At 43.0% G+C, this 15,009-nt stretch overlaps 1 protein-coding gene across 1 annotated transcript in view; it reads left to right on the forward strand.

Moving 5' to 3' along the window:
* wwc3 (WWC family member 3) overlaps positions 1 to 15,009 on the forward strand; it is a 47,551-nt gene that overhangs the window by 28,423 nt on the left and 4,119 nt on the right. The window contains exons 6-22 of the mRNA XM_085151708.1: positions 1,330 to 1,459; positions 3,197 to 3,346; positions 3,493 to 3,566; positions 5,254 to 5,502; positions 6,929 to 7,018; positions 7,285 to 7,856; positions 8,340 to 8,460; positions 8,724 to 8,804; positions 8,896 to 8,982; positions 9,787 to 9,982; positions 10,073 to 10,243; positions 10,754 to 10,845; positions 10,949 to 11,096; positions 11,184 to 11,348; positions 13,902 to 13,994; positions 14,076 to 14,306; positions 14,387 to 14,514. Of these exons, the coding sequence (XP_085007834.1) occupies positions 1,330 to 1,459; positions 3,197 to 3,346; positions 3,493 to 3,566; positions 5,254 to 5,502; positions 6,929 to 7,018; positions 7,285 to 7,856; positions 8,340 to 8,460; positions 8,724 to 8,804; positions 8,896 to 8,982; positions 9,787 to 9,982; positions 10,073 to 10,243; positions 10,754 to 10,845; positions 10,949 to 11,096; positions 11,184 to 11,348; positions 13,902 to 13,994; positions 14,076 to 14,306; positions 14,387 to 14,514 (2,778 nt within the window). The remainder of the gene's footprint in view (positions 1 to 1,329; positions 1,460 to 3,196; positions 3,347 to 3,492; positions 3,567 to 5,253; positions 5,503 to 6,928; positions 7,019 to 7,284; positions 7,857 to 8,339; positions 8,461 to 8,723; positions 8,805 to 8,895; positions 8,983 to 9,786; positions 9,983 to 10,072; positions 10,244 to 10,753; positions 10,846 to 10,948; positions 11,097 to 11,183; positions 11,349 to 13,901; positions 13,995 to 14,075; positions 14,307 to 14,386; positions 14,515 to 15,009) is intronic.

Genomic DNA, 15,009 nt, shown 5'->3' on the forward strand with positions numbered 1-15,009 from the left:
ATTAGGACCCACGTTAGCTACAGCCGTGCAGCAACTTTTCGCCCTGGAGGTCATAAAGGGAAACTTTACATTGTTACAGTGCAGCAAAGCTACTTACACAGAGACGTAGCAAATTAAAAAAGCTGTAACTCCAAAAACACACACGAGAACACAAGCTTGTTAAAACCGTCGGACCATAAAAAAACTGGTTTGTCTTGTGTTGTCTTCATAGCTCAGTTCATTAGTTGGATTGAATTTGATTTTCAGCAGATGTCTTTTCAAACATCTTTGGTTTTAAGCTTTTTAAGAACATAGGAAAAATACTGAAACCATGAAGGTTTGCCCTCTGGGACCAGAGCTTTCAGAGTGTGGCCTGTGGGTTAAAGACTGCCTTTATTAACATTTTATGGGGCCTCCATGAGTGCTGACTGCACTACTAAACATTTAATTAATTCACAGTTCATGTCATACTGTGATAAAGAAACAAAACACAAGAACAAGGTGGCATTTCTTTTCACATTTAACTATTCTGGTGTTCCCATCACAGCAGGCTTCCCTTCATCCACCAGCTTTCTACTGCTTATCTGGGCCCTGTGCACAGACCTCTCTCCCACCATCTCCTGCAGCTCTTTCATGGGATATTGAGTCATTCCCAAGCCAGGAGAGGCATATAAACCCTCCAGCATGCAGTGAGTCTGCCGCAGGCCCTCTTCCTGGTAAGTCCAGGAACGCCTCACATCAAATGTGCTGGGAAGCCACCTCCTCCTGCTTTCAGTTTGGAGGAGTAGTGGTTCTACTCCTGAACCCCGTCTCTAATGGACATCCCAGCTGCCCTTCAGAGGAAGCTAATTTCTGCCCTTTGGTTCTTATTTTTTTGGTCACTACCCAGAGCTCATGGCCATAGGTGAGGGTGGGAACGTAGATCGACCAGTAATTCTGAACAGCTTCCCTTTCACGCTTCGCTGGCTCTTCCTTATAAAAATCAGAGGAGTGTACACATCACTGCTGATGCCACACAAACCCATCCCCATGCTCCTGTCCTTCATAAACAAGGCCCTAAAAGCCCTCCCATCGCAGGGAATTAGTCACATGGGCCTTCAGTTACCCTGACAGTTACCTTTGCTCTCAATGAATGTAACAGCCACTTTTAAAGTGTAAAAAAAAAAAAAAAAAAAAAAATCCAAACAAACTACAAAACAATCAAAATAAACCACATTACATGCCACTCGGTCATAATGTTTCGAGAGCCCTTGCTATACATCAGAGCTTCCAAAGGAATGAGTTTCATTATAATTTGCAAAAGCCAAGAGTGTCTTAGCAGATATAAAATGTGTCTTTTTTACCTTCCAGGATTGACAGAAAGATGTCCTCCAGTCAGACAAACTACAAGCTGGACGAGGCTCAAGCCATCTTCAACGAACTGCGTAGCATCAAGAAGGCCATCAGCACAGGCGAGAAGGAGAGGCAGGACCTCATCCAGGTGTCTCTTTTTTTCCCCTTCTTCTTTAAAGATCATGTTGACTTGCTAGCTTCAGAAGTTCTCATAGTTTTTTTTTTTGTTTTGTTGTTGACATGTTCGATACTGACCTCTAGTGTCTGTCAGCCTCTGCTACTTCGCCTCATTGTCTATTATTAAAGCACATTTCCAGACATCTGAATCATCCACCAAGTTTCAGGTTTTGTCAGCAGAGCAAAATATACGATGCAGCAATAAATTATGAATAATCGAGCGGTAACAGGATGATAATGATGACCACATTTGCAGATGCATTTCCTGGCAGCATCACGATCTTTTTTTGAGCACGCAGTGGAGGCAGATGACACTTTTTTTTCCAACAATATTTTCTAATATTTTTTTTCTTTATCAAAAGAAAAATTCACACAAGGCATTTAAGAAAAAGCAAACGATCAAACGTTTATCATACAAACGCGTTAAAGTACCTACTCACATAAACTGAAGCAGATGCATTTAATTTGGCTAAAAACTCCCTGTAATAATTCAATAAAAACAAACTCTGCATGATTCACAATAAACAATGACACTGATAACAGAGAAAGTAAAAAACGGTCTCCAGAGCTTTTCAGACTCGTCTTCTTTGGCCTTTAGTATTTATGTTATTCTTTCTAGTAGAAGGTTTGATGTTAACTTTTATTTTATTTTTATTTTTTACCACTCTGGCTGTGGGGGCATTTTCCAAGCTATCTTTAAGTGACCGTAACTCCGCTACCGTTTGTGCTAAAGAGAACATTCAAACGGTTTTGGGAAGAAGAGAAAATGAGCTACATTTGGTATATCACAATAGGACAAACAATTCACAAGGTGTTGCTGTCTGAACACAGACATGATTTTACCATGTGTATTTCAAATTACTGAAACTTCTCAATTGTTTTGTTTTTGAAAAAGGCAGCCTATATGATATTTGGATAATAAAGGAGATTATTTGTCTTATCCAGTATCTAACACAAGAGTGTCAAACTCATTTAAACAGCTGTCGGGTTTTTCCTGCACACAAATTTCTGGTGACCACCAAAGAAATTTGAACCTTTTTTCTTCTTCTTCTTCTTCTTTCGACTGCTTCTTTTAGGGATCACAACTGCAGGTCATCTGAATGCATCTCACCTTATTCCTAACATCCTCTTCTGTCACACCAACCCTCTGCATGTACCTCCTTCACTATGTTCGTGAAATTTCTCTGAGGTCTTCCTCTTTTCTCGCTGTCTGACAGCTCCATATTAAACATTCTTTGTCCAATATGTCCACTGTCTGAACTGTCTCAGCCTCTCTTACTTTCTCTCCAGTCTACTCAACCTAATCTGTCCTTTATTATAATAATTTCTTATCCTGTCCATTCTTGTCATTCCCAATGAAAGCCTTAATATCTCCAACTCCTCCAAATGCGCTTTCGTCTTTTTGACAGTGCCGCTGTCCATAAACCGTACATCATAGCAGGTCTCGCTAACATCTTGCAGTGAAAATCAATAGAAGCAAGACAGAGTACACCTGTGTGAATAAGGAAGAAGCAGGCCGTTGCTCCCAAAGAACAAAAACTTAGTCTTCTACTCTCGACTGTATATTAAAATGAAGTCATATCTCTAACATATCCCAGTATAAGTTAAATAAAGATTATTTTGAACTCTGAATCATCCGAAGGTTTGAATTATTTAAGAATATAATTATGGTGTTGGAAATGAACATAACGTGTCCTCTTTCTCACAGAGCCTGGCTAAGCTGACTGTTAACTTCCAAAGCAGCTTGTCGGTGAGCGATTCGGCCAGCGAGGTGGCGAACAGCACTGGAACCGTGGGTGACTCGTGCAATCTGCAGCAGTACTGTGACACTGGCTGTCAGACTGACATCATGGGGGAGGTAGGAGACGCCGCCTAAATTAATAGTCAGCATCCCAGATGATGAGTGTATTACTTTATTTAACTCCCTGCATAAATTTGAAATGACTAAAGCCAAATAATCTGGTCGTATCATGTAATCTGGTCCATTGCCTTGTTTCTCTTCAGTATGCTTCCCAAGACTCCTCATATTTGGTGGACAAAGTGAAACTGAACTGGCAGTACGAGGAAGCCAAGAAAAAGTAAGTGTGCCTGGCTGTTTGTTATTCGTACTACTATGACACACCAGCAGTGGGAGGATGTGTTATGAATAGTATTTGCGCCCGGTGGACGTGGCTGCTGAGCGATGTCTGGCCGGCAGAATGAGCTGGGTGGTCACATTCTTGCCTGGCCACGCTGCTGCTGCTGACTGTGTGCTGCCTTTGTGCACACAGCCAAAGGGAGAGGACTGCCCACCGCCAGCCTCCATGTCAAACCCTGTTTCTCCGCAGGGTGATTTAATATAGACACTGTTTGGCTAAATATATCCCAGCTCACCCTATAGCGTAGACCAAATTATATGTTGGCAAAATCAACACTGGATAAAGCATGGAATTCCTTTACATTAAAAAAAAAAAGGGTGCTTACGAATTCAGCACAGGTTCGTCCAGTAATTTGGGCTGTAAATGTGACTCCATCCCAGGCCACTTCGGTTAAATCTGTGTGTTAGTTAGGTCACCACATCAGGATCTCTCAAAAAAATCAAGGGAACATCTCTCACTAATTCACTGAGGACAAATGTGATGATGTGACAGCAGTCAGTGGAAATTATCAACTGTTTGAAGGCTGGATTCAAAATCATATCAATGATTAAAGTGAAACATTGAAATCAGAAGCTAATCCAGCTGATGTCATCATGTGTACTGGGTAACAACCCTACGTGCCTATATGCACTGACACTCTTACGAGGAAGCTCATTTAGGTCATTTGTATCTGTGATGCTGTTCTGGCAGATTGCGCAGCTCATGGCCATAGGAGAGGGTCGTTAAACGAGTAAATCGGCAGTTTTGCTTTCATACTCAGGTCATGCCTTATCCAAACTATGTGTCATTATTATAAGAAAATTCAATTACAGTGGAAATTATATGACCCAGTTTACAAAAATGACAGACGGTGAGAAAATCCAGAACAAACTTCTGATGTTTGTGTTGTCTAATGATTCCTGGTCAGACTGTCTTCCAGCTATAAAGAGGTTACATCCTCAGAGTTATTACTTTGGCTTGATACACATAAAAAAAAAAAAAAGATTCATGTTGCTGTTGTGACCCAGCAGCTGTAGTGCCAACCATGACATCAGGAGGGGAAGAGAGGCAGGGAGGGAGGGGGGAGACCTGTGGAAACTTGCATGCTCTGTCACTGAGTCACTCTGTCTGAAATCCATCTCACATAAACACAGTTATTTCATCCAAGCTGAGAAATCACTCTGTGAGAACCCAATTAACTCTGAGCAAACATCTGGATCGTATACACCTGTAAGAGCACTCGCTGATGCAGCAGGTAGCTCGGGCAGAAATTACAGACACTGAATGCTGTCATTATAAATCACAGCATGAAGCGTCAGCAGGGCTCAAGTGTGCAGTCTTAAGTGGAGCCGATTGTACGCGTGTTGCTATAAACACTCGTGCAGAGTAAACAGAAGCTGTACATAATGCTGCAGGTAGCATTTATTCAGCAGCCGCTCATAAAAATATTAATATGGGGCCACAGAGGTTGTGAATGTGAGTGTATGTAAACTTTAAACCACAACTATTATCATGAAGTTCTGAGTCTGAAAGACTGATTTTTTTTTTCTTAATCATGGTATGTGAATTTAAAGTGAACATGAAATTTACGATGTAAAAATGTAAAGGGTTTATGCAGCATGTGTAATCTTTCCCACTCCTCTCTCAGGGTGCAGAGCATACAGCACCAGCTAGCACAGCTGGACAGTGAGAGCTGGTCGGGGCGGGCCGAGGCAGACCGCGACCGGGACTTCTTGCAACTCCTGCGTGAGAAGGAGGCCCTCCTGCAGGAGATCATTCATGTCAGCAAGCAGCAGCACCCGCCGGAGAAGCTGCTGGAGCTGGAGGAGGAGCGCTCCAGGCTGGAGGAGGAGGTGCAGAGGGCACAGAGCTCCCAAAGCCAGGGAGCCAATCAGAGGTGAGAATGATGACAGCGTGCTCTCTGACAGGCAAATTTAAGATGCATAAACAAATAATACAGTAAGAGCGATAATTTACAGTCAGGTGCACTTTAACGTTATTTAATAAATATCAGGTTAATAAGTAACAGTTATCATCAGAACACACCAATAGCACCATATTGGATATATAATAATAAAGACACCTGAAGACTCGTTCCACATCCAAACAGATGCCAAATGAAGATAATCTCAAGGTGAATGTTCTCACCATAACAGTAGTCAAGCGATCGAGTAAACAAAATGTGTATCACAGTTCAAATTACAACTCTTTATACAAACATTTTCATATTTTATTTAATTTTTTATGAACACTGAAAGGAGAAAGGAAAAGCAATAAAGTGGCCATTAAACAAGTATGTTACCCAGCTTTTTCCTCTACACCCTTTAAATGTCAGGGGGAGGGGGGAATAAGCAAGAAAGGCATAAAAACAACAAAACAAGAGAAGCCACAGAGAAAGTTTATAGCAAGAAAAAATAAAGTCATATAGACGGAAATGCTTAGATGTCATGTGGTCCTCTCGAGTAATGGAGCCTGTGAAGTGCTGCCAGTTTTTTTTTGTTTTGTTTTGTTTTATAAATCTGCTTGCTTTACCTAACACGTCATATTGTTCTACATCCATTAAAGGTACTTGGAACAATAATTCGTTGACACTGTATGAGCTGAGAGTGGTACACATTGTGTTTAAATGTTAACAGGGCATCAGTATTTCCAATCTTCATACGCTCATTTGGAAATTATTATCTTCTCTGCCCCATCATCGCCTCCACTGCCTTCATCATAGCTGTCATATGTCTGTGAACTTAGCAGCCTGTGGGGTTTCTTTTTGTATCAAGGGGATGCACATATACTCACATACTAAAATGAAAAGCTGTAAATCCATCATCATAAATCACAGTGAGCTGTTGGACTTTGTGTCCATTTCCATACTACATACTAACTGTCAGCAGGTTTCCGTATGTGGTTTGTTCACACTGGAAAAATGACAAACCAAAGAAAACTCAAAACAGTTTCCATGCAGAAACAATTTGTTACTGATATTTTTATTTATTGCCCGCTTTGTTTCAGCTTTTTATCGCACACTTTTTAAACATTTATTAAAACCTTTTAGAATGGGTTTGAAGTGTGTATAAAAATGAGCTGATCAGGGGAAGGATGCCTCAAATAACTCTCCTTACATGAAACCAGAACATAGTGTATCTCGTTCACTATCAGATTAGGTTTGCAGCTGTGTTCTTTTAGAGGGAATATACCGGTGCCCTCGTAGCCCAGTTTATCCTGTAAGATTAAAACGCAGTGAGCTGTTACACAAGCCTGCTGGCTGATATGTGGTGCCATACATTGAACTCTGGATTTCTTAAGCATCGAAGTGAATCTCCCAACAGGATCCTGCAGCAGGAGAAGAGGAATGTTCTGCTGAGACAGCTGGAGGAGGCAACACGCATCACCACCTACCTTCACTCCCAGCTGAAAAGGTGCAGCACACACTCCTAAAGTTCCTCAGTCATTGTCTGCGTCTGCTCTCTCATGAGGATAAAGAGTCGCATGTTCTGTAGTTTTGCGTCTGTATGCCACCACTGGGAGTTTTAAATTAAAGTGAAATCGTAATCAAAATAAAACAGAAGTGCAGACAGCTTTAAATAACTATAATAAATAAAGTTTTCATTTACTGAATTCATAAAAGGCATTATTTCGATTTCTACCCATTTCTCTCCTGCTCCTTTGTCTTGTCTGCCTCCAGCCTGTCGGCCAGTTCTCTGACCGTGTCGTCCAGCAGCAGCCGCGGCTCTTTAGCCTCCAGTCGGGGTTCCCTGGCGTCCAGCCGAGGCTCCCTCAGCTCCATCAGTTTCAGTGACATCTACGGTCTCCCCCAATATGAGCGCCACGAGGGCGCTGGAGAGCCCCTTGACCCTCACCTCCGTTACCTGCTCCCCCCAGAGACCGTCTCAAGAGACTGCTCCATGTTTACCCCCGACCCTCTGACCCAGAGCAAAACCAAACGCTCCCACGACACCCCGCAGTCCCTGGCTTCGCTGTCCTCCCGCTCCTCGCTCTCTTCCCTGTCACCGCCCAGCTCGCCAATGGACACGCCCTACCACTCTGCCCCTCAGGACTGTCCCCTCACCCAGATGACGGAGGAATACATGGAGCAGGCGGGCCGCGGTATTTTAGAGGGGCTACGGGCGCAGTCACAAACCCTATCACACACCTCTATGATAAGCAGTGAGGAAACGGTCAGCCCGGCCGCTGTGCATCAACTGGATAACAAGATTCACAGAGACAGTGGGGCTCAGGCGGCTTTCACCTCCACAGGTAAGCGAAGAAACTCTGTATAAACCTAACTCAGAGTTCACAAAAAAAATGTTATATTAATGGGTCAAAATGATTAAAACGGTCACTGTGCTGTTTTCTGTTTTGCTGTTATTATCTTGTTTTGTCTTTCAGCACATTTCCTTATCTTCACTGTAGACATTCAATAAAGTTAAAATTCACTCTCTGCCAAGATATTTAGCTACTTAATTTGATTTAATTATAATAAATGTTCACAGAAACCCCAAAGAAGTTGAGTTTGTGGGTAATTATCGTGATCTCAATAAAAGAATAAAGGCAAAAGAGCAGAAATTCTAAATGACACAATGTCTAATCAGTAAAAGACAGCAAGAGACAACAGGTCACTCATTCTGTGAGCTGCTTTTCCTGAGGCAGGCGGTCTTCCTGAGACTCTAAAGATATGATCTTACCTAAAATGCTAAAGTCTACCTGCTAATGCATTGAATTAACTCCAAATCTTTGTAGGAGTTACTCTGAGGGGAAACAGTGCCAACAGAAGTGGCAGGAGAGCCAGGAGAGTCTCTGCAGGTGTTTCTGAGGATGCTCTGGCCACCGACAGCGGGGTGTTTGAGGCCTGGGGCAGAAGGTGAGTAGAGGTCCATTCTCACAGTGTTAAAGCTAAACTTTAACACCTCCTAGTGGAGAAGGAGAGTACTACACCCAAAATAAGAACGCTTTCAGAATTTGTGACTGTGGTGTTTGCATGGCATTGCATTTCATTATAAATTCAGGTAGTTATAATCCTGTCCATAGAGGCTTGACTACCTTTAGTAGACTAAACAAAAAGCTTGTGTCCAGTAAAGTGGGAAAACTCTTTGGTCATTCACCATTTTTCCATTCGTCCAACAGGGCAGAGGAGTTTGATGAGATGTCATACATGAAAGAGCTGACGTCTGCGAGCGAGCCCACCCAGATCCAACTGGGACTGCTGTGAGTTAGTGCAGTTAGTGCAGACAGTGCGTGGGTGGCAAAGCTCATTCCTCGTTAATATCTCTGGATGAACTCTATTCTCTCTTCACAGGTGGGAGTCCAGTTCTCAGTCTCTGCGACTGCATCTGTTACAAGTCAAAAATTTAAATAGGTCAATTGTGAGAGACGGCTATAAAGTGTGAGTACTTTCAGCTCTGAAAATGAAAGAAATACAAGAGTTAAAGTGGCAGAAGGAGATGACTCTATTAATCAGATGGTTAGTTTACGGGATGCACAGTGAAACTGCTGCTACTCCAGTTTAGGTTAAAAAGAACAGACTTGGATTTCTAGTTTAAAAGTCAACTTTTTAAAGAATTTAGGCAGTTTTTTAATCATTAATTAGTTTAGCTAAATTTCCCATTTCTTTTCTAACTTTTATTGAGACTGCCAGGCCACTGAGATGATAGGCCTGGTGCACAGGCTGGTGCATTGGCTCACTATCCTGTTTTTATTACATGGAATAAGAATAAAATATCAACAGCAAAACAACACTGCACAAGAATATCTTGTATGATTTTCTTCAAAAGTAAAAAAGAAATCACCAGTTGCTTCTGTCATTCTCCCTGCTGTGCTTTACAGTTAAACGTTAAACTTTCTCTGCTCTTTGATCTTTGCACTTTGCGTTTAAAGGCACCCACTTATCTCCAGTTTGCCTCCAGCAGTTGTTCGTGGAATATCAGGGGAAGAAATTCCACAAACTGATATGTTGCATCCTATTACAGAGGAATTTACTGAGCTCTTTAGAACAGCCCATTTTTAAAATAGTTGTTTAATGTAAAGGCAGACTCAATGACAAAGGGAGTAGAAACTTCCTTCTTCCTATAGTGTTCCTTTTACTTGAGCCAACACTCTGAATGTTTTCTGTCTCAGCACTCTGAGGACACTCATTCGCATTAAGTAGAAGTCTGTCTGAGTCTTGTTCTTTTCATGCGTTGTTCTTCAGGTATGTGAAGGTGCACCTGATTTCACTGGACGGCAGCAGGGCCTGTGCGTTTTACTGTTGTACAGCATTGGAGCCACAATCCCAGATGACATTCAACGAAGGCTTCCGCATTCCTGTCCCAGCAAACGCCCTGGCGGTGTGCGTTCTGCAGCTGTCTGTCTGCTCACTGGGACCTCAGGCTCAGGAAGAGCTGCTGGTGGGTCTGAAGGGCTCAGCTACCATAACCCCACTGCTGGTGGAGACTGAGGTTACAGTTCAGATTAAAATGTCCTGTGTTTGCCTGCAGGGTAAAGCCCAGGTGAGCCTGGCAGATTGTGAGGGGAGCCCAGAGATGGTTTACCACTGGCTGCGAGTGCAGATGTTGAATGGGACAGAGTCACAGAGGCCTGAACAGAGGAACGTCATCCAACGCAGACACCAGGATGGCCAGGTTGACGAACAAAGGCCCGGAGCCATGGTAAACATATTTTATTTAGTCAATAACAGCAGTGTCAGGAAGCAGCTGGACGGTGCTGCTCAGATAAAAATCAGTTAAAAACAAAGACTTTGGCTGTGTGACTGCGTCTGGACGACCTGGTCAGGGAGAATTCAGACCAAATATAGTCATTTTGCCCAAAACATTAACGTGTCAAATGGCGTCTATAAACCAGATTGACATTACAGTTGCTACATCCATCTTAAAGCCGCAGCCTGTGGTGCCAAGAGCTGAGCCTGAGTAAACTAATTTTGTTCACTGGATCCTGTAAGTTGTAATCCTGCCTATTCTTTTGGATAAATTCACATTCCCATTGTTGAATAGCAGCTTGTAGCCCACGGCCTGCAGGCGTGTAGCTTGTTTGAGTGCGTAATTGACAAGAATGTGTCTCAGAAGCCAAGCCAGCCTCAGCCCTTGTCAGCAATCAGAGGAGGGAGGGGAGTGATGAAAGGCTGAAGATCTTGTTTGAGGGAATAAAATGTGATGTTACAGGACACTGCATGCAATCTGCTGTCACGCAACACCCCCACCCACCTGGAGGAGCGGGAGAAGAAGGACGAGCCTGGGGAGGCAGCATCGGAAAGGTGACATTATCCTCCTCTCAGGCTAGATTTTGCTTTGACAAATAAATACATTGTTTTGGCCCCTGTCATGTTTGTACCTTTATGAGGCTGGTGCATGTTTCAGGAGTTGGCAGGCGGAGTCAGTGGACAGCGGCTGCAGCAACAGCATTGCATTCGCCGCTCCCTGCTCAGAGGGCCTGTGTGCAGAGGGAATCTGCATCACCACCGGAGGACGCTGTGACCAGACAGTCTGCAAACCCTCAACAATCAAGGTACGAGGTGATGCTTTGGTAGTGAGGAGATTCTTATTGGGGGAAAAAAATCTGGCATTAGAAGTTCTGTTCATATATTTTTTGCAGGTAGAAAAGGCGACCATGACAGAAGGCATGTTCCCGGAGCCGGTGCGAGTCCGACCTAAAGAGCGGGGAGGCCGCTGGGGTCACGCCTCGCCGTTCATGCGTGGTAGCACCATCGTTCGCTCCCAGACCTTCTCACCGGGCGCTCGGAATCAGTATGTGTGCAGGGTTAGTATTTTATTTTATTATAAAAGTGACAGCATATAGATATGAATATAAGATGTGTAGTGTAATTCTCATCTTTCTTTCCTGTCATGCTGTATATCCATCTGGATGAAAAGGCCGTGCACGATTAATGTGCAGACAATGTGCAGGAAAGCCGCCCCTCATTTATTTAAAATGTTCAAACATGAGCTGATTCTTGAATGTAATTAACTGTTTTACAGCAAGTTAAACAGACAACATTCAACCTTGTCAACCATAATTATGACTGTTTTCTGGCTTTCTGCCACCCGCCCGCGCCCCGCCCCCACCCCGCCTGCGCCCCGCCCACACCCAGGAACATTTATACTGTATTGTTTTGAGTTGCCCATCAGCTGTGGAGGTGTCTCCTTTATCTTAATATATATAGCTCAAAAACATCATCTGAAAAACAGCTGTGTCTCTTTCCAGAAATCATGATCTAATTACTAAAATACCCAAATAAAATCCACAAACGCTGTTGTGAGCCCCTGTCATGTTTGTACATGACAGGGTCGGAACTAATTTCTCTCTACTGTCTACATTTGCCAACCAAAAGAAGGGCACAGCTAGTTTCTGCTCAGCTGTGAGGGGACGACTCTAAGTCTTTACATCCTGTGTAGATTTGCGCTTTCGTCTGCAGCGCTAAGATCGGTGGGTGTAGTGCGGTAACAGGTTTGTGTTTTTAGACTAACTGGGTCATAATTTGTGGAAAGAAACATGAATGAGTTTCTCACATTTTTTGTGAGACGAATGATTTTTAGTCCTTTGTGCCACACTTAACTCTTATCTATGAATCATTCAACCATAAAAAAGGCCCCTAATTCAAAGTACGAAGCAGTGTTGTGTTTACATGTAACACACGACTTGGTAAAGAATCAAATGCATCTTAAATCTATGAAAAATTAATTGAATATATGAAAAATGCCAAAGATAATACATTTTGACAAGCATAAAATAGTATAGAACGAGGAATAAGCTGAAAACTTTTGGAATACTGTGCAAAGTGTCCATAAAGTGGAAATGGCAGTCCTGAAAAACTACATCAGTGCAAAAAAGAAAGAAAGAAATAGGAAAATTTTAGGAAAGACCTGGCACAGAAATTGTCTTCCTTCTCTCACTCCAACCAGTCGCAGCAGATGGCCTCGCCTCCCTGAGCCTGGTTCTGCCGGAGGTTTCTTCCTGTTAAGAGTTTTTCCTTCCCACTGTCGCCAAATAGCTTGCTCATACGGTCATATGGTTGTTGGGCTTTTTTCTCAGAAGGTATTATTGTAGGGTCTACCTTACTATATAAAGTGCCTTGAGGCGACTGTTGTTGTGATTTGGTGCTATATAAATAAATTGAATTGGACCTGAAGCTGAAGTGGAAATGGCAGTCCTAAAAAACTACATCAGTGTATAAAAGAAAGAAATAGGAAAAATTCAGGAAGGACCTGAGAGATACATTTGGCCCTGAAGCCTCATCAGATGTGGTCTCAGTGGAAGGGTGGTTGTCAAGTAGCCATTCTTAACCTCCTAAGACCCGAACTCTTCCACGGCATGCATTTTTAATTTCTCTTTGATATTTGGGCATATTGGGGCCTGATGAATGTAAAAACAAAGAATTACCAGATTTATTTATTTTTTTTACCTTATTTTTGTTTTTAAGAAAAATAAGAGCCACATATGAGGATATTCGTTTAAAATTTTGATAGAACAGTAGCAGTATGATGTCCTCGTAAGTGGATATCAGGCCCTTCTAGAGCAAAATTGAGTATTTTGGTCTAAATAACCCAAAATGTGATGTCCACATATGTGGACGCCAGGTCCTAGGAGGTTAAGGAAGGGAAACAGGGAGCAAAGGCTGAGGTGTGCCAAATTACAGGCATCACTGAGGGCCATCGTTCTTATGGAGCGATCCAATTTTATTCCAAAATCTATAAATCATGGTCTGTTGTAGTTTGAGGCTACATTTCAGTCAGCAGTGTTGGGAATCTTGTCAAAGTGATGTGATTAATTTAGCATCTGATGGGAAACAACAATGGATTGGCCTCCCCAGAGCCCGGACCTTAACATTATTGAAGTAGCGTGGGATCATGTTCTTCCAAAGAAGAGCTTTGAATGTCCTTGAAAGCCTGGAGAACTATTCCTGAACACTACTTACAGAAGGCTCGTCTGAGAGAGTCCAGGCTGTGTTAAAGAATAAAGGTGGTCGCACCGAATATTGACATTCAAGCTAATTAGAATTGTTCAAACCGTTTTTGGTGCACAAAGCCTTGCAGGCAAGTCCATGTCTCCACTTGTCTGTAATTAACTAAAACATTTGGGCCAGTTTAAACATGTAATAAATCACTGCCATATTTTCCATATGCATAACAAAATGTAAAGAAATTAGGGTCGGCTCAAGAGTTTTGCACATTACTAAGTGTGGCTCACTTTAAAATAAGGCAACTCGCACTAAAATAATCTAGCTGGATTATTTGGCACCATGGGGCAGTGGAAACATGTATTTTATTTTAGGGTGAGCTGTGGCCTTAAAGTGGATGTTATTGTTTCTTTCAGCTGTATCGCAGTGACAGTGACAGCTCAACTCTACCAAAGAAGTCGCCTTTTGTTAGAAACACATTGGAAAGAAGAACCCTGCGATATAAGCAGGTACGTCCTCATTATGTCTCTTTCACCCTGTGCCTGTACGAGTTTTTTTGTCGTTTACCTGAGTTGTCTGTGTGTGAGCAGCAGTCGTACCGCTCCCCCCTGGCCGAGCAGCCGACGCGCACCTCCCTGGACCTGGAGCTGGATCTCCAGGCCTGCAGGACCCGTCAGAGGCAGCTGATGGAGGAGCTGAACGCCCTGAGAGAGCTGAAGCTGCGACTGGAGGAGCCGCAGACCAGGGAGGCCACCGAGCTCCCCAACTGGGCGCTGAGGGACGAGCGCTTTCGATGCCTGCTCAGAGAGGCCCAGAGACAGGTGAGGAAACCGAGTGGGCTGCAGCTCCCTTACAAATACACCTCTCCCAGCAGCGTTTGACAGTTTTTGCTGCTTTACAGGCCAACCAAAGCAAGCAGGAGCAACGTCAGGAAGAGGCAGCAGAGAGGAGGCTGAGGAAGGCCTCTAAGGAGGTTCTACAGATGAGAGGGCAGAGCCAGAAGGAGCCGCTGCCTGTGCAGACGTTCAGGTGAGAAATGCACTGATCCGTTTTCACATTGTTAGTCACGGCACCGAAGTCCAGGAAAATTACTGTGTCTGTCAGCAGAGGCTGCACTTCAGGTTAAACTGATGTGATATATAAGTCAGCTAAAATCTGTTTCAGCTGTATGCTATGAACACCCGCTGACCCCAGAAGAAGTCTTAAATTTAGCTTGGCATCTATTCCTTCCTCGTGTTCTGAAGAAAGATATCGTGGAAGAGGACTGTTGTTTAGAAACTTAAGATCTACAGAGCTCCTACTTTATTCATATCACATATCCATAGTTTAAATTGTAACCCTTACATAATGTTACATTTGTGGTTATTTCCATCAGAAGAAAGTCATGGCAGGCCCAATCAGTGGGTTCCACTGAATTAATTTCCATTCTTTAAGATTTAAATAATCAGAAATGTGAAAAGTAGCAGGAGAAGAATTTCTAAAACTTTTACTGGCAAATAAGTCAAGTTCATGCAGAGACTGTTT

This window comes from Neolamprologus multifasciatus, chromosome 23 (assembly GCF_963576455.1).
Source record: "Neolamprologus multifasciatus chromosome 23, fNeoMul1.2, whole genome shotgun sequence".
Lineage (NCBI taxonomy): Eukaryota > Metazoa > Chordata > Actinopteri > Cichliformes > Cichlidae > Neolamprologus > Neolamprologus multifasciatus.